General features: G+C 46.8%; 1 protein-coding gene across 12 annotated transcripts in view; it reads left to right on the top strand.

Annotated features, from left to right (window-relative positions):
• MCPH1 (microcephalin 1) overlaps positions 1–20,980 on the top strand; it is a 230,181-nt gene that overhangs the window by 39,830 nt on the left and 169,371 nt on the right. For all 12 annotated transcript variants that reach the window (XR_011253472.1, XR_011253471.1, XR_011253469.1 and 9 more), the window contains exon 9: positions 7,158–7,267. Coding sequence is in view for 8 of the 12 variants with exons in the window: in XM_069573071.1 (XP_069429172.1) it covers positions 7,158–7,267 (110 nt within the window). In the remaining 4 variants the exon portion in view is untranslated. The remainder of the gene's footprint in view (positions 1–7,157; positions 7,268–20,980) is intronic.

Here is a 20,980-nt window from a genome sequence, read left to right on the forward strand (position 1 = left end):
GTTGTTCCATGTCCAGTTCTAACTGTTGCTTCCTGACCTGCATACAGATTTCTCAAGAGGCAGGTCAGGTGGTCTGGTATTCCCATCTCTTTCAGAATTTTCCACAGTTTATTGTGACCCACATAGTCAAAGGCTTTGGCATAGTCACTAAAGCAGAAATAGATGTTTTCCTGGAACTCTCTTGGTTTTTCCGTGATCCAGCAGATGTTGACAATTTGATCTCTGGTTCCCCTGCCTTTTCTAAAACCAGCTTGAACATCAGGGAGTTCACGGTTCACGTATTGCTGACGTCTGGCTTGGAGAATTTTGAGCATTACTTTACTAGTGTGTGAGATGAGTGCAATTGTGCAGTAGTTTGAACATTCTTTGGCATTGCCTTTTTTTGGGATTGGAATGAAAACTGCCCTTTTCCAGTCCTGTGGCCACTGCTGAGTTTTCCAAATGTGCTGGCATATTGAGTGCAGCACTTTCACAGCATCATCTTTCAGGATTTGAAACAGCTCCACTGGAATTCCATCACCTCCACTAGCTTTGTTCATAGTGATCCTTTCTAAGGCCCACTAGACTTCACTTTCCAAGATGTCTGGCTCTAGATTAGTGAACACATCATCATGATTATCTGGGTCGTGAGGATCTTTTTTGTACAGTTCTGTGTATTCTTGCCACCTCTTCTAATGCCACGTAGTAAGATTTTGGGGACTTCAGCTAATGCCATTTCACACGGATGGGGACTACCAGATCCTGCTACCAGTCCCTGAGCAGATGTCTTCCTGGAGCGCGTGCTTGCCTAGGAAAGATCTCTGGGATCCCCTGAGAGTGTCCCCGTGTGTTCTTTGTAGCCAGCTCTCCCAGTGCAGATGAAGCACCTCGGTTTTGCAGTCACGTGGGTTTTGAGCAAATGTGTGCTTTGCCCTTTCCTCAAGGTCTGTTAAGTCGTTGCTGAAACTGTAGCTGGCTTGTGGGAAATAGATTATGTTAAATTTTCATGAGAATTGAGATCCCACGGTTTTAACTTCCGGGACCGCAGGGCAGGAAGTGTATAAAGCTGCTTGTTGTTACTTAATGTGTGGAAATGGCTTTCCCTCCCCTTCCCCGCTTGTGACTTCTGACCATGGCTCTTCAGGCAACCACCTGAGTAGGTCTTCATGGTCAAGCAGATAAATCTGACTCCTCCTGGACTACTGCACAGCCGGGCCATTGCAGGTTCCTCACTAACAAAGGTCGCTGAAGGGCTTCCTTCCACTGGTGCCGTGTGGCCATGGGCAAGAGCAGAAGGAGATCCTTCCCGTGCCCGCACCCTCCCCCGGTCCCTTGGTCTGATCGAGGCTTGTCTGTGGTTGATGGAGTTGCGTGTCAGCACAGACATGGCTTATCTAAACTGTTCGGTTCTGTCCAGTTGTTAGGTTCTTCTTTTTCATAAATAATAGTCGCCGGTAGAGGCTGATGAAGGCTTCTTAGCACATTTCTATGACCCGAGCTCCATCTACCAGCTCTTGTTGAAGGCAAGTCTCCAGACACACAGATATTTTTAAACATTTTGGCGCACAAATGGGGGACTGTCCACAGATCAGATCAGTGTGCTGAAGTCTCAGGCATTGTCCTTTAAGTTAACTGTGGTGGTGGTGATGGTGGTTTAGTCTCTAAGTTGTGTCCCCATGGACTTGTGACCCCATGGACTGTAGCACCGCAGGCTCCTCTGTCTGCACCTGATCTGAAAGCTTTACAAGAGGCAGACAGGATTCTCAGGGCTCCTTTCTGGATACTGGTCAGCATCAGGCTGCTAGAAAGTCCTCAGCCCTGTAGTTTCTCATAAAGCCATTGGGGACCAAGTCTTGGATATGACCCCCAAGTACCAGCTTTGGCAGCTGCCCTATTCATACAGGGGTAGGAGGGTCCTGTGATATTTTAGCTCACCCCTGAATTTAACTGAGAGACATTCCTGGCATCCTTTACTGTGACTGATAAGCTGGTGATACCACCAGTTGCAGCTCATTTCTTTAATCCATTTTGCCAGTTGCCAAAACATTTAGTGTTTGGGAGGAAGGTTTACAGGAGTTGTCTCTAAGGTGTCGTGTTTAGCCTGAGTGCTTCCGCATATCCTCTCCTTTGGAACCTGCCAGAGGAGTTAAGCAGTCCTGGCACCTCGATGTAGGCTACTCAGCCTTAGCAGGAAGGCTGACTACAAGGAAGGTGTTAGAACCTGTTGATTATTTGACCTCATTTGTTTCCTAATTAATCATATGTGTACTCTGCACCTGCTATGTTCAACACGTGAGTACTAGCAGGGTAACAATGATGTGAAGCTCTGTCCCTTTCCTTCAAGCTTAGACGTGCAGGGAACATGTGGTCAGGTAAATCTACATACGAGGATCAGAGATTTCAAAAGATGGAGAGGTGACTCCCGATGGGAGAGGTTATATGGTATTAAAGCTGATCTGCATGTTTAAAATCCATGTGTTAATTATCTGTACAATGATTATAAAGGAAATGATGCCACATCATCTTTTGAAGATTATGAGTAGATTTTAGTTTGGCTTTCTTCTTGGTTAACAAAATGAACTTGATGTTTTGGCAGCTGTGTGTGTGTGTGTGTGAATTGTCAGCTGAGTCTTGGCTTGCATAGAACCTGCGAACTTGCACATACCCCAATTCCCAAAAGTATATATAGAAAGGACTTTCTTCCCACAGTCTCAAAATTCTGCATTCTGCATCACTCTTAAGTAATTCATTATTCAGATTTTAGGAGCTCAGAAGAAATTTCCCCTTGGGACAGTGTTAAAATGTTATAGTATATGCCTTTGTCATTGAAATTATAGACCCTTAAATCAACCCTCTCAAACCTTTTTGGTCTTTGATCTTGCAGAGTGTCTTGTTCTGGTAAACAGTAGTTGCTTAAATATATTATTAGCAGTAGTGTTATTAGTCTTAATTCTGTGTCTTGGCAGTAGGAAGGTGGGGTGTGCAGGGTAGATGTGGAGAGTAAGAGTTTGTTCTGTGTTGCTCTGCCCTGGGCAGGACCTTGCTGTGGACCATCTCTGAAGAAATGTAATGTTTCTTCTCAACCGTGTGTTAAGCTGCCTGCCCATGGTTCTGACCCAGAGAGATCGCCCCTCAGTATTGGAATAGTTCTGAATCCTGCTTATCTCCGCTAGGTGAGGGGAAGCAGTGGTTTAACTGATGCCCTCTGAGAGGCAGCTGGGGTCACTTTCTCACCTTGATGTATCAGTACTTGATGATATTGATAACCCAGACAGATTTTTAATTGGCGAAAGTTCAGGCATAACTTAATGATAAACATTCTGGGGCTATGATTTTTTTCCCTTTGTGTTTGGTCTTTTTTCCCTTTGAAATGGAGACCGTGAATCACTTGTATAATGAAGAATGAACATGAGGAGAGAAGAGAGTCTAGGATTTATGACTTTGGTCCTGGATGGTTGATAACACTCATCATACAGGGGTGTGCTGGAGGAAGAGCAGATAGAGGGTGGACGCGGCAGGCCAGCTGAATGTTCCCGGAGGCATTCACAGTAGACGTCCACTAGGTGCTGAGTTTTATCAAGCTGCATCTCAGCTGGGAGGTCTCCGTAAGAGGCATCAAATTAGGAACTTCAGTGATGGATGACTTTCTGAGCTGTGGTGAAATCACCTTTGAGGTGATGACAGCCCACTTGAGGAGCAGACAGCAAGGGTCTCCAGGAGGTGGGGGAGCCAGGACGCTAGGGGTCGGCGTCTGCTCACTGAACTGCTGCAAGGAATGGGATCGACCTGTTCTCCTTTCTTGGCCCTTTCAGCTACTTGCAGTTCACTGATGACATCCTTAAAGAAGACATGAGTCAATGACTGTAGCTCTTTGTGAGCTGATAGTTTAACATAACTACATAACTCATTTGCTGATATCAGTCTGTGACTGCATGATTGTGAAAACACGTCATTAGCAATGTTTGTCTTAGGTGTTAAGCGACAACGCGTAGTCTGGACCTTTATGTCTACGAAACGCTTTGTTGTTATTTAATCACTAAGTCATATCTGACTCTGTGACCCCAGGGACTGTAGCCCGCCAGGCTCCTCTGCCAATAAGATTCTCCAGACAAGAACTAGAGTGGGTTGCCATTTCTTTCTCCCAGGGACCTTCCCGACCCAGGGGTTGAACCCGTTTCCTGCACTGGCAGGCAGAATTCTTTACCACTGAGCCACCTGGGAAGCCAACAGAATGCTTTACAACCTCTTTTCCTGTTCTCAGCTAGAATTGAGGCAAAATGAATGAAAGTAAGAAGCTTGGCATAGCCAGATCTTAGCACACGCTACTGTGTACAGAATACCCTCTCACACGGCCGCTAACCCATTCGCTCCAAGTAAGGTGTGTAGATGCTGAAACCTTCACCAGGGTTGGGCAGTCACCTGGGGCTGTAAAAGGACTAGGACAGGGCAAAAATCCAAGACTGCTGGGGGCGTGATGGGATCCACATGTGACTGGTTTGAGCCTCGGAAGGAGTCCAGTATTAGGGTCCGTAGGTGGTTTAGCTATCCCACAGTCTGGTTTGTTAGCCCAAGTTAGTTCCCTCAGATTGCCCTCGGGGCATTCAGGCCAGATCCTTACTCTAAGCAATGCAGCCCGCGCCTCCCTGCCCAGCCCCCGCTTGCTAGTGGCCGGTGCAGGCGTCTGCGCTGCTGCTCCACTGGGGGAGTTACCCTTGGGCTCGTAATCTGTGGGTTTTAATTATTTATTTATTTTTCCTCCCTGTTATGTTGCCCTCTGTACTTCCAAGGCTCGCCACAGACTCAGCAGCGAAAGTGTTTCCTGGTGTTTGGAAACCTCTCTTTTTAAGACTCCCTTCCTGGGACAGAGCTCCGTCCCTCCCTCTTTTGTCTCTTTTTTTGTCTTTTATATTTTTTCCTACCTCCTTTCGAAGACAATGGGCTGCTTTTCTGGGTGCTTGATGTCCTCTGCCAGCATTCAGAAGCTGTTTTGTGGAATTTGCTCAGCGTTGAAATGTTCTTTTGATGAATTTGTGGGGGAGAAAGTGGTCTCCCCGTCCTATTCCTCCACCATCTTAGGACCGCTTGTAGGTGGTTTAGAACCTGGCCTTAGAGCATCTAGGGGCTCAAGTTGCAAATGACTAGTTTGAATTCAACAAAATGCTTAACCATTGTTCTGCATTTTGTTGCCACTGAGCTAAACCCTCAGTTTTGAAGGAAGAGTTGAACGTTGCCAGTCAGACCCACCAAACTTAATTATATGTGTTTTATCAGAGAGTCCTATTTTATTGGAAGTACTTGCGCAGCACTCTCATGTTACATGACTTTTAATTCCCGATGGCTCTTAAATCCTTTAATCCTTATGTTGTGTTCATTTCTCTATGTCTACATTGTTGCAGGCTCCCTAAGAAAGAAGAAAGTGTTAGTCACTCAGTGGTGTCTGAGCCTTTGCGACCCCGTGGACTGTAGTCTACCAGGTTCCTCCGTCCATGGGATTTTCCAGGCAAGAATACTGGAGTTGCCATTTCCTTCTAAGGATGGGGCATTATCTGTGTGTCTAAAAGTTATGACCAATCTAGATAGTATATTCAAAAGCAGAGACATTACTTTGCCGACCAAGTTCCGTCTAGTCAAGGCTATGGTTTTTCCTGTGGTCATGTATGGATGTGAGAGTTGGACTGTGAAGAAGGCTGAGCGCCAAAGAATTTGATGCTTTTGAACTGTGGTGTTGGAGAAGACTCTTGAGAGTCCCTTGGACTGCAAGGAGATCCACCCAGTCCATTCTGAAGGAGATCAACCCTGGGATTTCTTTGGAAGGAATGATGCTAAAGCTGAAGCTCCAGTACTTCGGACACCTCATGCGGAGAGTTGACTCATTGGAAAAGACTCTGATGCTGGGAGGGATTGAGGGCAGGAGGAGAAGGGGATGACTGAGGATGAGATGGCTGGATGGCATCACGGACTCGATGGACATGAGTCTGAGTGAACTCCGGGTGATGGTGATGGACAGGGAGGCCTGGCGTGCTGCGATTCATGGGGTCGCAAAGAGTCGGACACGACTGAGCGACTGAACTGAACTGAACTGAACTGAAACATCTTCAATGGGCAGCTCCTGAGTGTAGACACCTTGTTGACAAGCATGTTGGCATCCAAGGGCGATGGCGTTTTAGGGAGGCTGTGGCTGGGCCCCGAGTGTCACCCGAGGCTGCCATGTGCCCTCTGTGAAGCTGTGTGCGTGGCAGCTGGTCTGAGGAGTGCTTCAGAGCGCCGGGAACGTCACACAGCAGTCAGGCTCTTTGGGGCAGAAAGAGTGAAATCAAGGAGCATGATCTGAAGCTGCAGCTGTAGGTGAATCATTTCAGTTAAATAACTCACACTCCACTTTTGGTTACTTAGTGTTTCTACACCATTTAGCATCTGACGAAGCCTCATTTGACATATGTTCTATTTGGCTTGTGTGTCTTCAGGACAAGAGTTTGGTCTGAGGTGTAAGTTTGTGGGACATAAAATCACCATCTCTCATTTATATAGACTGTAACCTGAAACTTTGTACCAAAGGCTGTTTTCTAGAGTAACTCAGACTTGCCCCAGAGCTAAGATTTATTTCTTCTAATACAGAACTGCCTTCTTGGAGAAGCTGATTTTTGATCATTAGATCAAAACTGAAGAATCGGAGTTTGAATAATACATAAAGTTTAGGCATTTTTTTTTCTTTTAAATTGTTTATTTGACTGTGCGGGGTCTCAGCTATGGCATGAGAACGCTTAGTTGCAGCACGTGGGATCCAGTTGCCTGCGAGGGGTGGTGCGCGGGCCCCCCCGCGCTGGGAGCTGGGCGTCTTAGCCACCAGGCCAGCAGGGGAGCCTCTGTGGGCGTCAGGGTGCTCATCAGGCCTTCAGTTGGACCGGCGGGGTTCTCTGGGACTAGTGCGTTGTCACGTGACAGGCACGGTTGTTTCTGACCCTTGAGTTGTGAATTCCTTGGGATATTGGAGGATAATCAATGGAATGTTATAACTAGACCTCAAAGAGCAAGCAGTACGTAATGTTTATTGTCAAAGACTATACTTTCTTGTTGCCAGAATAAGTGAATTAATTAAAAAAAATTTATTCGGCTTAAGTTGCATTAGTATTTCAGGCCATGTAAACTTGTAGCTAATCTTCAATCCGCTTGGGTTTTAGGTGTGAAAAGTGGACCAGCAGGGCACGGTGTTGTGGCCGGCTCACGGAAAGGCTGCCAGGACCTCCTCAGACCGCGGGAGGAATCCAGGAAGAAGGGGAGAGGCCAGAAGGTCAGTGTGTGCAAACATTGTCTTAAACTTCCCGCTGCTGCCACGCCGTGATGCTCTGCCCTGGGTTAATGCCGCATAAACTGCTCCGTCCAGCTTGCATTTGATTTTTCAAAAAATTAATTATGGGTGGATGCTGGGAAACTCTGACAATAAAACCAAGAGCATTGCTTACATTCAGGACAGAGTTACTACTGGTGGAGCCAACCTCCTTGCACCCTTTGCCAGGGCATTTCTCGCTGGTAAAAACGCCACCAGCTTCCCTCGAGCAGAGAGCGTTGGCCGAGCCAGCGATTGTTGTTATATCATCTGAGTAGTAAACAGCCACTAGGTAGGAGGTGAAGAGCCCGGCCATCTGGGATTTGTGAGCTGCTCACGGCCTGACCCGAAGCCGTCAGAGGGAATGGTTTTGTGCTGAGACTTGGGTCTTCTGAGGCTGTAGCCTGGGAACCTGCTCGCGTGCGCGCACTCTCTCCTCTCTCCTCTTTCTCTCTCCCCCTCGCCCCCTCCCCACTGTCTCAGAGGGTATCAAGCTCTGAGGCCCACCCGCTGAGGCTCACGTGGGCCACTCCAGGAGGACTTTACATTTGTTGATCCTTCAACATCTGCTCTCACGGCCGAGCTCTTGAATTAGCCCCTTGTTATCCTGTGCCATGTTTTCATGAGGCCAAGAAACTATGATAGAGTGAAACCCGAAATCCAAGTGACAAGACAGCTGCAGCGGTAAACATGCAGCAACCAGGAGGGAGCCAGTTTTTAGGGGGAGCCACAGATTCACAGGGAAAGGAACTGTCAAGCCCCTCAACACGTGTGAAACCCCCTGGGCCGCCGGCTCCGTGTCATGACTGGTGACCGCCCTGAGCCTGGCACAGCTTGCAGACCTGCCCGGCCCGCCCGCCCTGTCCCGGTGTCCCTGTAGCCAGCCGGGGGCCTGCGACCATGTCCAGGATGGGTTTCCATGTCCTGATCTTCTTCCTCAGTGCAGGGTGGCCGCTTAGCCTTTCCTTTGGAAAAAACTAGGGCCAGAGCTGGGCTAGCACTCACTCCTCTGATGCTTGTTATGTGCGCACTCTCTCCTGCCCTGCTCCTTCCCGTGGGTCCTGTCCACCCTGAAGGGGACTGGCCTGCTGCTTCCACGGGAAAGACTGTCCTGGAGGGCCTCCCTGCCCCGTATTCCTAGTCTATCTCTCACCCCTCTTAGCCTTTGGGAACCATGTTTTGTGTTCATGAGTCTGTGTGTTGTAGATGAATTCATTTGCATCGTATTTTAGATTCCACAGATTAGTGATATACTGTGGTGTTTGTCTTTTTTTATTTACTTACTTCACTCAGTATGATTATCTCCAGGTCCATCCGTGCTCTTGCAAAACGGCTTTATTTCATTCTCTTTTATGGCTGAGTATTACATTTACATGCACATACTCACACCATACAACCTCTTTACTCATTCAGTCTCTGGGTTGGGAAGATCCCCTGGAGGAGAAAATGGCATCCGGCTCCAGTATTCTTGCTGGAAGAATTCCTGGACAGAGGAGCCTGGCAGGCTACAGTCTGTGGGGTCGCCAAGAGTTGGACAGGACGGAGCGACTAAGCACAGCACATTATATACACATACACGCACACACACCCTACAACCGCTTTATCCGTTCATCGGTCAGTAGGCATGCAGATTGCTTCCATGTCCTGGCTGCCGTACACAGCACTGCAGTGAACCCTGGGGTGCATGTATCTTTGCAAATTAGAATTTTATCTAAGTATTTGTTTGCCCAGAAGCGGTTACTTTATGTTTCATTTTTGAGGAGCCTCCGTACTGTTCTCAGTAGTGTCTGCGCCAGCTTACCTTCCCGCCAGCAGGGTGGGAGGGTTCCCTTTTCTCCACACCCTCTCCACCGTTTGTTGTTTCTAGACTTTGTGATGATGGAAGTTCTGGCAGGTGTGAGGTGATAACTCCTTGTGGTTTTGGTTCGCATTTCTCTAGTAATGAGTGACGTTGAGTCTCTCTTCGTGTGCCTCTTGGCCACCTGGATGTCTTCTCTGGAGACGTGTCTGTTTGGGTCTGATCCCCCTGCAGGACTCTTAAGTGGCAGGACTCGGGTTCTGCCTGGGACCTTCTGAGTCGGTGTTCCCTGTGAAAGCCCCCATGCAGTACAGTCTCCCGCCTCAGGAAGGAACCTGGCTCCCAGCCCAGACGGTTCACCTTGTCTTCCTCAGGGCAGAGGACACAACCCGGTTCCCTGTCTTCTGCAGACCTTTATCCTCATCCATCACTCTTGTCCTCATTCACTGCACAGCCTTTTCTCCAGTGAATCGAGCGCTCATCATGCCTGAGGGCAGTGGCCCCCTACTTTATCCCATCTCGGGGATCTGAAGTTGTTGGGGTACCTGACTCACATCCTTAGACATCCTGATGTCTTTAATATGAGGTGCATCTTGGGCTACTAGAATTCTTAAAGATTCCTCCTAAGCTAATTCTAATATGAAACAGAGTTTGGAACCACTGTTATGCCTTAGGGACTATGTCTGGTATAGTTCAAACAAGCAATTTATCTTGGAAGAAGTTCTGTTTGTTTCTGAACTCTTCTCATATAAACTGATTTTATTCTTTAGACTTTTAAGAAAACAAGAACAAAAACAAAATCCTGATTTTATTTGCTTAATGTAAGCTAAGTATTTTAGAAGTGTAAATTTAGTTAGCAAAGGCAATGGCACCCTACTCCAGTACTCTTGCCTGGAGAATCCCGTGGATGGAGGGGCCTGGTAGGCTGCAGTCCATGGGGTCACTAGGAGTCGGACACGACTGAGCAACTTCACTTTCACTTTTCACTTTCATGCATTGGAGAAGGAAATGGCAACCCACTCCAGTGTTCTTGCCTGGAGAATCCCAGGGACGGGGGAGCCTGGTGGGCTGCCATCTCTGGGGTCGCACAGAGTCAGACGTGACTGAAGCGACTTAGCAGCAGCAGCATAGAGATGAATGGTCATGGTTTATCACTGTACAGGTTAAAACGAAGAGCAATAACAACATTTTTAAAATTCAATTTAAAATTTTAAAGATACAGTTTCCTGGCAGTGTTTGAGATCTTCGAATATGAGTGTAGGGAGCAGTGTTTACTTTGGTATCTTATGTGATGGCAAGTCAGCGAAAGCACTGAGTTTAGTTGCCTGGAGTTAAAAGCTGACTATGGAGTGACACAGGAGTCGTATTGGTGAGTTAAATACAGGCCTCGGATCTGTGACTTACCAGTGGAATGCTAGTCCTGAGGGTTATGCTGCTGTCCAGTCATGTCTGTTTTCCCCCACCAAAACTGAGGTCTTACCTGCTTGTTTTCATTCCTTATCAGATTTCAAAACAGCCTGTGTTAAACTGAAATTTCAGACTTTTTAACATAATCATGTTTTTATGTATAAATATATGTTTAAGGGATTAGATTCCATCAAACGGAACAATTATTGACAGTGTATAAAAAAAAAAAATCTTGCATCTGGATTTAACATTGAATAAAGCAGTTTCCCTTGTAGCTCAGTTGGTAAAGAGTCTGTCTGCAGTGCGAGAGACCCCGGGTTCCATTCCTGGATCAGGAAGATCCCCCGGAGAAGGAGATGGCAACCCACTCCAGTGTTCTTGCCTGGAGAATCCCATGGACAGAGGAGCCTGGCGGGCTACAGCCCATGGGGTCGCAAGAGCTGGACACGACTTAGTGACTAAAGCACAGAGCAGCTTTACAGGAAATATCTTTCATCTGCTAATGCCTCTACTGGAACAGAGAATTCTCGTGTGTAGAATATAAGATCATATTTTTCTGTTTCCACATGAGAGCTAGCATCCATACTGTTTCTGTAGTTATGAAAATGGTTTAAAACACATGTGTCTCAGGACCCTGATGATCTTTTTTAATCTTAAACTTGAGGTAACACCTGCAGGTAAGGTAATGTCCTTTCTGGGCAGCCCTGCAGAGCAAGCCTGTGAGGCTGTGAATCCTGAGTTCTGTGCGGTATAACGGGCTGGAAATGGGGGAGCCTGTGGGTAGAGGTCCCAGCTTGGGTAGGGGAGTAGCCTGGAAAGGATGCGGTGCATCCGGCAGTTCGGGTGGATCCCTGTCATCCTCGGTTGCTTCTGTTGTCAGCCTGCTCCGGGGTCACAGATTTGCAGTCTTGCCTCTGCTTCAGAGAATTCTCATTTCTCTTTCTTTTACTTCTGGGGACTCACTCCATGTATTAACCTGAGCCTTCTGTATCCCATGCCTCATGATTTTTCTGTGTTTGTATATACCTTTCCTTTTTTATCTCCTTCTTTTGTTCTGGGTATCTTCCCTTTCACCCTTCCCCCATAGAGGTCTATTTTTATTGCTGTTGTTCAGTCACTAAGTTGTGTCTGACTCTTTGCGACCCCATGGACTGCAGCATGCCAGGTTTCTCTGTTCTTTGTGTATCTCCCGGAGTTTGCTCAAACTCATGTCCATTGAGTCACGATGCCATCCAACAATCTCATCCTCTGTTACCCCCTTCTCCTCCTGCCTTCAGTCTTTGCCAGCATCAGGGAAAGATTGAAGGCTCTTTTCCAGTTGGCTCTTTGCATCAGGTGGCCAGAGTATTGGACCTTCAGTATCAGTCCTTCCAATGAATATTCAGGATTGATTTCCTTTAGGATTGACTGGTTTGATCTCCTTGCAGTCCAAGGGACTCTCAAGAGTCTTCTCCAATATCACAGTTTGAAATCATTAATCCTTTGATGCTGTCTTCTTTAGGGTCCAACTTTCACATTTGCCAGCAAAGGTCTGTCTAGTCAAAGCTGTGGTTTTTCCACGAGTCATGTATGGATGTGAAAGTGAAAGTCTCTGACTCATTTCCAACTCTTTGAGGCCTCATGGACTGGGAATTCTCCAGGCCAGAATGCTGGAATGTGTAGCCTTTCCCTTCTCCAGGGGATCTTCCCCACCCATGGGTCAAACCCAGGTGTCTGCACTGCAGGCGGATTCTGTACCTGCTGAGCCACATAGAAAGCGAGGATATGAGAGGTGGGCTATAAAGAAAGCCGAGTGCCGAAGAATTGATGCTTTTGAGCTGTGGTGTTGGAGAAGACTCTTGAGAGTCCCTTGAACTACAAGGAAATCCAACCAGTCCATCCTAAGGAAATCAGTCCTGAATATTCATTGGAAGGACTGATGCTGAAGTTGAAACTCCAATACTTTGGCCTCCTGATGCAAAGAACTGATTCGTTGGAAAAGACCCTGATGCTGGGAAAGATTGAAGGAGGGAGGAGAAGGAGACGACAGAGGATGAGATTGTTGGATGTCATCATCGACTCAATGGACATGAGTTTGAGTAGCTCTGGGAGTTGGTTCTGAGCAGGGAAGCCTGGCGTGCTGCAGTCCATGGGGTTGCAAAGAGTTGGACATGACTGAGCGACTGAACTGAACTAAAGTCACATTTGTACATGACTAGTGGAAGACCATAGTTTTGACTAGGTGGACCTTTGTTGGCAAAGTGATGTCTCTGCTTTTTAATACGCTATCTAGATTTGTCATAATTTTCCTTCCAAGGAGCATGCGTCTTTTAATTTCACAGCTGCAGTCACCATCGACAGTGATTTTGGAGCCCAAGAAAATATACTCTGTCACTGCTTCCATTGTTTCCCATCTCTTTGCCATGAAGTGATGAGACCAGATACCATCATCTTAGTTTTCTGAATGTTGAGATTTAAGCCAGCTGTTTTACTCTCCTCCTTCACCCTCACCAAGAGGCTTGATCAAGCCTCTCCAAGATCACTATTAGCTATTCTTGGAGAAGGAAATGGCGACCCACTCCAGTCTTCTTGCCTAGAGAATCCCATGGACAGAGGAGCCTGGTGGGCTGCTGTCCATGGGGTTGCACAGAGGCAGACATGACTGAAGGACTTTGCGTGCATGCGTGCATTGGAGAAGGAAATGGCGGCCCACTCCAGTGTTCTTGCCTAGAGAGTCCCAGGGGCGGAGGAGCCTGCTGGGCTGCCGTCTATGGCAGTCGATATGATTGAAGCGACTTAGCAGCAGCAGCAGCAGCAGTGCTATTGTTATGATAGACCTGTATATTAAGTTTTAAAGCTTCTTTGATTGTATTTTTCAGTTCTCATCATTCTATTTGGATTTTTTTTAATTTCCAGTGTTCTGCCAAAATTGTTTGTTTTGCTTTTTATTTCTCTGTGCATAATCATACTGTTTCCGACTCTAAGCCCGGTAGCTGCGTCCTCTGGCTTCCTCGGTCTCTCTCTCCCTTGTCCGCTGTTCCTCCTCGTTTTCTGCCATGTGTCCTCCACCATGCCTGTGTGTTTCGGCCTGCTTTCTGGCCGAGTTGAGGCCATCTGCGGTCGCGCTCCTCTCTCAGAGCGGCCAGCTGTCCCCCTGGCTCACCTGCAGGTTTCTCGTCCTCCGTGACTCGCTGTCTTCTCAGCTCGGCAGTGTCTCCGGCAGTGCGTCTGTGTCTAGTCCAGCTTCACCGATTGTTCACGGTGGGGGGTTGTCCTGAACTACTTGGTCTGTCATTCCTGGACATAATGGGTGGATTTTAATGGCCATTAAAAAAAATTTTTTTTTCTCTAATTAGAGACAGGATAAATCCTTCTCTGAGAAAAGAACAACAAGAGACCAAGTCAGCAGAATTTTTAAGATGAACATTCAAGTCATTGGTTGCAGAAGACATGCTAACCATCTCTTAAAGAGTTGAAAACAGATATAACTCAATAAAGAATTACAAAATCTGAGAGCTATTATTTCCATTAGAGATTTTTTGGTTTAGTACTCACTTTTAATGGGAAAAGCCATCTTGTTCATTGGTGGGAAACTGTCTTTTTTCGACTTATTACTTTAAATATATGCTTATAAATTCATTGAACCTTTTATTATTTTGAGACTCCAGTTGAGCAGTGCCATTACCTCCATAATCTTAGCTTATAATATGTGGCTTATTGGCAAGGAAATATATTTCTGCCATCTTTTCAGAAGGACAAGCATAAATCGTAACCTGTTTTGTCTTTTGCTTGTTTAATATTGTCAGACATAGAACCCGATGAAGATAAATATAACGTTAATGCTAGTTATACAGTAAATGTATATGAATATGTGGGATTTTTTTCTCCTCCAAAGTATTTCTTCTACTGCTTCTGTTACTTTTGTTATTGTTGTTCAAATACTATCAGCCTTATCACAGTTTTTCTTGTAAGTCATCAACTGGACAAGAAAGCGCAGCTTCCCTAAGAGGGTCTGTTTTTAAGTCTTGTTTTGGGGCCCCCTGTACCCCGCAGGTCTGTCACGAGAGGGCGAACGCTGGGTCAGAGTGTAGGGAGTGTCTAACTGGCTTCATAAGCTTGGAGACTTAGAGCGAAGTGAGGAGCCCAACAGTTAAAATTATACAAGTGCATTTATTATATTTTTGAGTCGCTACGTTGTGTCCGACTCTTTGCAACCCCAGGGACTGTAGCCCAGCAGGCCCCTCTGTCCGTGAGATTTCACTGGCTAGACCACTGGAGGAGTTTGCCATGCCATCCTCCAGGGGATCTTCCCAAACCAGGGACTGAACCTGCATATGTTGTGTCTCCTGCGTTGCCAGATGGGTTCTTTAACCACTGTGCCGCATTGGGAAGCCCACCCTTATGACAACAGGGGTTAAAAACAAAGAGAAGCAAGAAAAGACACTACATACCCGATCCAGTGCTTAAATTTCTACATCTCTTATACTGAGTAGAAAACAAACGATGAATAATGACTTGCATGTGTTCCAGTAATTGCTTGTTCTCACATATTTTATTAGCCTGTGCGCCTTCCAGGACACAAGCTTTAATCTTTTGATACTCTTCATAATACAGCATGACACACAAAATTGATGTTTTATAAATATTTACTGAGTGAATAAAGTCTGCATGCATTTCCCTTCTGTTTTTTTGAGTTCTCATCTTACACTATTCCTAGCGCTTTTAACCATCACCCAGTGATGTCGTATTCATCATAATCTATCTAGGAAAGAGGGCATCTGTGCCGTCTCGATGTAAACCAGAGCCGATGCTTCCTGGAGCCTCCTCTCCTCCCACAGGCCCCTGAACAAGCTCTCCACTGCACTGCGGGAGCCGCTGCTGTTTTACGAATGTGCTCTTACCCTTCGCAGTAATTCCAGGACCCTGGCTGCCTGCCACTAGATAGTGCGCTTGGCTAGAAGCATGTAATCTTGTGGGTTGTTTTGTTTTTAAAGTTTAACTTTCAAGTTGAAAGAGCCGTTGACTCACCCAAATGACAGGTGATATTTATTTTGTTTCTTGACAATTCTGCACGAGCATGCAGTTATTACCCACTTAGGAGAACTGCCACACTTCCTGAAGGATGACCCCCTCTGTAAACATCCCTGTAAGCAACTGCCCATTGTTCAGACACCACACCCCCCCGCCAAGAGCAGTAAGATGGGGCCCGCCTCCCGTGGGGGCCTTTGCAGATGGTTTGAGAGAGGAGCTGGCAGAGCCTGCAGGGACCGAGATTTCTGGCACCAGGATCTGTAACTGCTTTGATGAGCCATTCCTGGCAAAGCGCACCCAGAGCTGGCAGTGGAAGGGGGCGGGGGGGTTGCTCGTTATGACAGGTGTCCAGTCTGCCAGCGGATGCGACTCTGTGAGTCCACCCGACAACCTGCTGCCACTGGGAGGTGTAACAAGTGCTTGTGGCTCCGTGAGCCTGCTGTTGTTTCTTTTTCTTTTCGTGTATGAGAAAAAAATATTTATATAGGAAACATTAAAAAAAGAATCTTCAAAGAGCACCACCTTTCCTTTCCTGTGTTTTCTGCGTCTGGTGGCTGCTGTGTGCCGCATTCTAACGTGTGCTTCAGAAAGCCTCAGCTGTGTCCCGTTCGGGCGGTGGTGGCCATGAGGGCCACCGGGCCAGTGCTGAAGCCACTCTCGTGGGCTCCCAGCGGTCCTCTTGAGCCAGTAAAGGTAGAGGCCCAGGTAGAGCCCTCCCCATCCCGCCCCCGCCCCCTCCAGAGGTCTGGAGGCAGAGGACACTGCGAGACGTCCCATTAGCATCTGCCGCGGGCGTCTGGGGCCCTGGGCAGATTCCAGGTGCTCGCTCTGGGTGTAGTCACAGCTGCTGGTTCCGAAGGGCTAGCTCACTAGATACGACGTCTGGGGCACGTTAGCCAGGGGGTCGCAACCTTGGTAACCTGGCTTAGAGATATCAGATTAATCTGAGCTGTGCAAAACCTCAAAATAGGAACCTGCTGAAGTAGCCATCTTTAACCCAACAAAACGGATTCTCTGCGAGTAAAGGAGCCGAAGAGAAGGAAAAGACATGCAACTCCGTGTCCCGCCGCTCCTTTTAAATACTTGTTTTTTTCTTTTTCTGGTGGCATTTAAAAATTTTTTGCATATATATATATATATATATATATATATATATATATTTGGCCATGCTATGTGGCATTTGGGACCCTAGCCCCCAGCCAGGGACTGAGCCTGTGCCCGTTGCACTGAAGTGAAGAGTCCTAACCTCCAGGCCACCGACGTGCACGCCTGCTCAGGGGTGTCTGACTCTGCGACCCCATGGACTGCAGCCCACCAGACTCCTCTGTCCATGGGATTCTCCAGCGAGAATGCTGCAGTAGGGTGCTGTTCCCTTCCAGGAAACCTTCCCCGCCACTGGGTGGAACCCGCGTCTCTTACACCTCCTGCGTTGGCGGGGGGTGGGGGGGGTACTCCTTACCACTCGTGCCGCCAAGGGAACTCCCTAAATGCTTTCCTCACTGAGCAGCCACCGTGCCAGGGGACTGTTCCTGCCTAATGTGATGGCTCCCCCCTGCCCCCACCCTCTTCTCAGTTAGAGATCCAAGCGCATCTCCATCATTCCGTCTCTCTGCCCAGTTTGGAAACATGACTCACTTCTGCCCAGTGAGATGGGAAGGGAAGTCTTGCTGGGAGGTTTCTGGAAAGAGCCTCCTGTCACTGGAGACAGCCCTGGGAAGACACCCCCTCCTACTCCTCTGAGCTCTGTTACGCCTGGACCTGCCTCCCGGAAGGGACCGCGTGGGCCAAGGACCCTCCAGAGAGGGGCCCTGGAGAGGGCGGGGAAGGGCCTGCAGACCTCATGGCCTCTCCCCCGACCTCAGCGCGGGTGGGAGCAGCCATCTGCACGTTGCTAAGGGGCCAGGGCGCGCACACGTGGAGACACACGCGTGTGTCCACTTTACACGTGGCTGGCTTTCCCAGCCGGTTCTTTCCCAATCTTCTCTGGAGGAGCAGCACTGTCCTCTCTTGTCACAAGAAATGTATTGCTTCTCCTCTTAAATCTGCTCAACTCTCTCTGCTCTGTTTCAAAGTGACCGCTCTCCAAATAAATACTTCCAAATATGAATTAGTGGATATTAGTAGTTTAAGAAAAGAGAGAAGTTAAAACAGCATCATTCAGATGGAAAGGGATTGAAGAGAAGAGTGGCAGATGGAGCCGCAGCTCAGGATCGGCGAGGCGTTACTGCAGCCTCGTAGAAAGTAGAGCTGGAGGCGCTTCACATAGACTTTGGCACATGCCTTTGTGGCTTTTGGATATGCGTTGGGATTTAGTGAACGTATCAGTGGTGAGACAGGATAACGTACAATAGCTGTGAATCGGGCAGGCTGGTGTGCAGGGATTCTCAATCTGGCCTTCCTTATCAGTGAATTTTCAGTTTTTCAAAAACTTTTTTTAAAGATATGCTGTTCTATTTTTCTGCAGGAATGTCTTCTGCTTTCTACTTCTGAATAATCCACTGGTTGTCATCTAATTCTGTTCATTTTTTTTAAAAAACACCGAAGGGAATTCCCTGGCGGTCCGTGGTTAGGACTTGGTGCTTTTGCTGTCAAGGGCCTGGGTTCCATTCCTGGCCGGGGCACTGAGATCCCACAAGCCTCTTGATGCAGCCAAAATAAGCAAATAAAATAAAAATGTGAAAAGGCACCAGATCTCTCTCAGCATCGATTAGATTGGGGCTTTTTGCTTTGTTTCTGGGTTGTTGTTTGTTTTTTTTTTAACTGTGTCTCTCCAGCTCACTGGGTGACGTTTTAGCACAGAGGTGGGACAACAAATAGCAAACTAGGAATCCGAACCCAGGCTTCGGGTACGGTGTGAGCCCTGAGGTTCAGGGCCAGAAGGGACAAGGGTATGTCTTTGTCTCAGAGTAAAAGCCCTAGCCCAGACATCCCATGAAGTTGCATTTCCCCCCACCCACCAAATTTACCCCACTTGTTTCCCAAAGGCCAGGTTTTTTGAGTTTAGGGTATGTTGAGAATATATGGTGAAAGAACTCTGCCCTTCACAGGAACTGAGCCATCTGAGCAAGTGTCTTTCTCAGGCTGCCCGCAGCGGTAGGATCTGAAGCAGTCAGGTCAGAGAGAAGCGGTCCCACCTCCTTCTCTCTGGGACACTGGGGCTGCCCGGGTCTTGCCTCCTTCCTCGCCTGGCCCCTCTTCTCCCCGGAGCCCGTTCCTGAGTGCAGAAGGGGTTGTGGCACTCCAGTCTAGTTTGTGCAGGCTGCCAAGATGGAATTTGGCAGACTGGACGGCTCATAAAGAGCATTCTGGAGGCTGAGGTCAAGGCCGGGCGGGTTCAGGGTCAGGCGTGGCCGCCTCCTGGTCCATGCACGGCCGTCTTCTCACGGGGAGCTGGTATGGCAGACAGGAGAGGCACAGGGATCTCTTTCGTAAGGTTGCACCCTCGTGACCTCATGACCCCCAAAGCCCCACCTCCAGCCAGAGGAACTTTAGGGGCCAGAGCCATTCCGTTCTGAGGAGTGTGCTCCTTGCATTAGGGCTGCATTGCCTCTGGTCCCCAGCACACTCACGGCCAGGAATCGGGTGGAGGCGCTGACCCCTGGCACTTTGAGTGTTTGATACTAAGTTTGTTAGATAAAGCATCTTACAATATCATGATTTTTGTGTGTATGTGGTTTTTTTTTTTAACAAATCAGGTATTGATGAATAACTCAGATGTTTCATTTTCTTTATGCTTGTTTTTTTTTCTTTTACCATAAACAGTTCATCTTTATCCAACATATGAGTATCAAAATCGATACTGATGCTTTACTGACCAATAAAACTGATCATTTTATTATTGCATTGTTGTTTGAGAACATTTAGAAAGGTATTATGTTTTTTAGGGGAAAAAAAAACCTGAATATTAAGAGTCTCTGTAATTCTGAAATTTCACATAAGGAAAAAATATATTAAAAAGGACAATTAAGTTACAAAAAGATTCACTTAAGCAAGTTAAAGATTTCTGCCCCAGCTTTCTGCAGTGAGCCCAGCTTCAGAGCGTAGATTTTATCATCAAATTAAAAGCAAAGGGATAATACTATATAGGACACATCTAGGGAGCTACTTATTTATAAAAAGCTGGGATCTCTTATCTATAGATTGAGCTTTTTCTGAAGACACTTAAATGATGTAGCTACCAGGGTCTAGATAATAGAAAATTCTCAGGTCTGATTTGAAGACATTGTTCAGAATTAATGTTTTGTCCGATATGATCTGCTCACTTTTATGTTCTCTAGGGGGCTTCCTTGGTGGCTCAGATGGTAAAGAATCTGCCTGCAATGTGGGAGACCCGGTTTGATCCCTGGATTGGGAAGATCCCTTGGAGAAGGGAATGGCTACCCACTCCAGTATTCTTGCCTGGACAATTCCATGGACAGAGGAGCCTGGTGGGCTATGGTTCATGGGGTTGCAAAGAGTTAGACACAACGGAGAGAATGTTCTCTACAGTCCAAATTCATGCAAATATATGATTCTGGCAGTGCCCACGTGCCTAGGGGGTCTTATTTTAGTAGTGATTGAAATCAATAATCTTGGCAAAGACATGGATTATCTCTTTACTTTTAAAAAGATTTATTTTTTAATTGAAGGATAATTGCTTTATAGTATTTTGTTGGTTTCTGCCATACATCAGCATGAATCAGCTCTTTCCTTTTTTTTTTTTTTTTTTAGGAAAAGTGTTTCCACTGTTTACTTATGAAATGGTACCTAAACCCAAAACATTTAAAGAATGTTTCCTTTTTAAAGTGTTTCTTTTTTATCGCTACTAAAACAAGTGTGTTTGTTTCATTTGACCTCCCTTTGATCTTACTGAAACAAAATGGACTAGACTATTTCCCAGATACTCACTTTCACCTGCCCTCCCCCAACTCACCACTTTAGAACTTCCAGAAAGTGCTTTTGCTAGAGTTAAGTACCGTGTTTCATATCTGCGAGCTCTCCCTCACTGGTTAGTGGATTATTTCCTAGAGTCTCTCTCCGTGTCAGCTCTGATCCCCTTTTGGTGCTGTGTAGCTGTATTTGGACAAGTGTTTTCCTTTTAAGGAACAGAATGCTGCTGTGCTTTCTTTTTTTCATGAACAACAATGTTAAAAACAAGAAGTTTGTTTTTCTTCTTTCTGTCATGGGCGTTCTATAACAGAAACCCTGGAATGCTTACCTGCATAGATGTGTGCGACGTAAGAGTGGGCGATGACATTCTGCACTAACATACTGAAAGTGATGGAATGAAGGTTTCCGCTTTTCTTGAGGTTGTCCGTATACTGCAGTTTTGCTGTATTTTCATTTCTGAGATCGTCACGCTTACAGCTACAGTGTTAAGATACATGCCTATGTTTATGTTTCTTCTCACGTCTGATGAATCTAGTTAAGCCCCCAGATGATCTGTGAATACAGGTAAACTTTCTGGATCTCCAAGCCGTGTC

This window comes from Ovis canadensis, chromosome 26 (genome assembly GCF_042477335.2).
Source record: "Ovis canadensis isolate MfBH-ARS-UI-01 breed Bighorn chromosome 26, ARS-UI_OviCan_v2, whole genome shotgun sequence".
In the NCBI taxonomy this organism is placed as follows: Eukaryota; Metazoa; Chordata; class Mammalia; order Artiodactyla; family Bovidae; genus Ovis; species Ovis canadensis.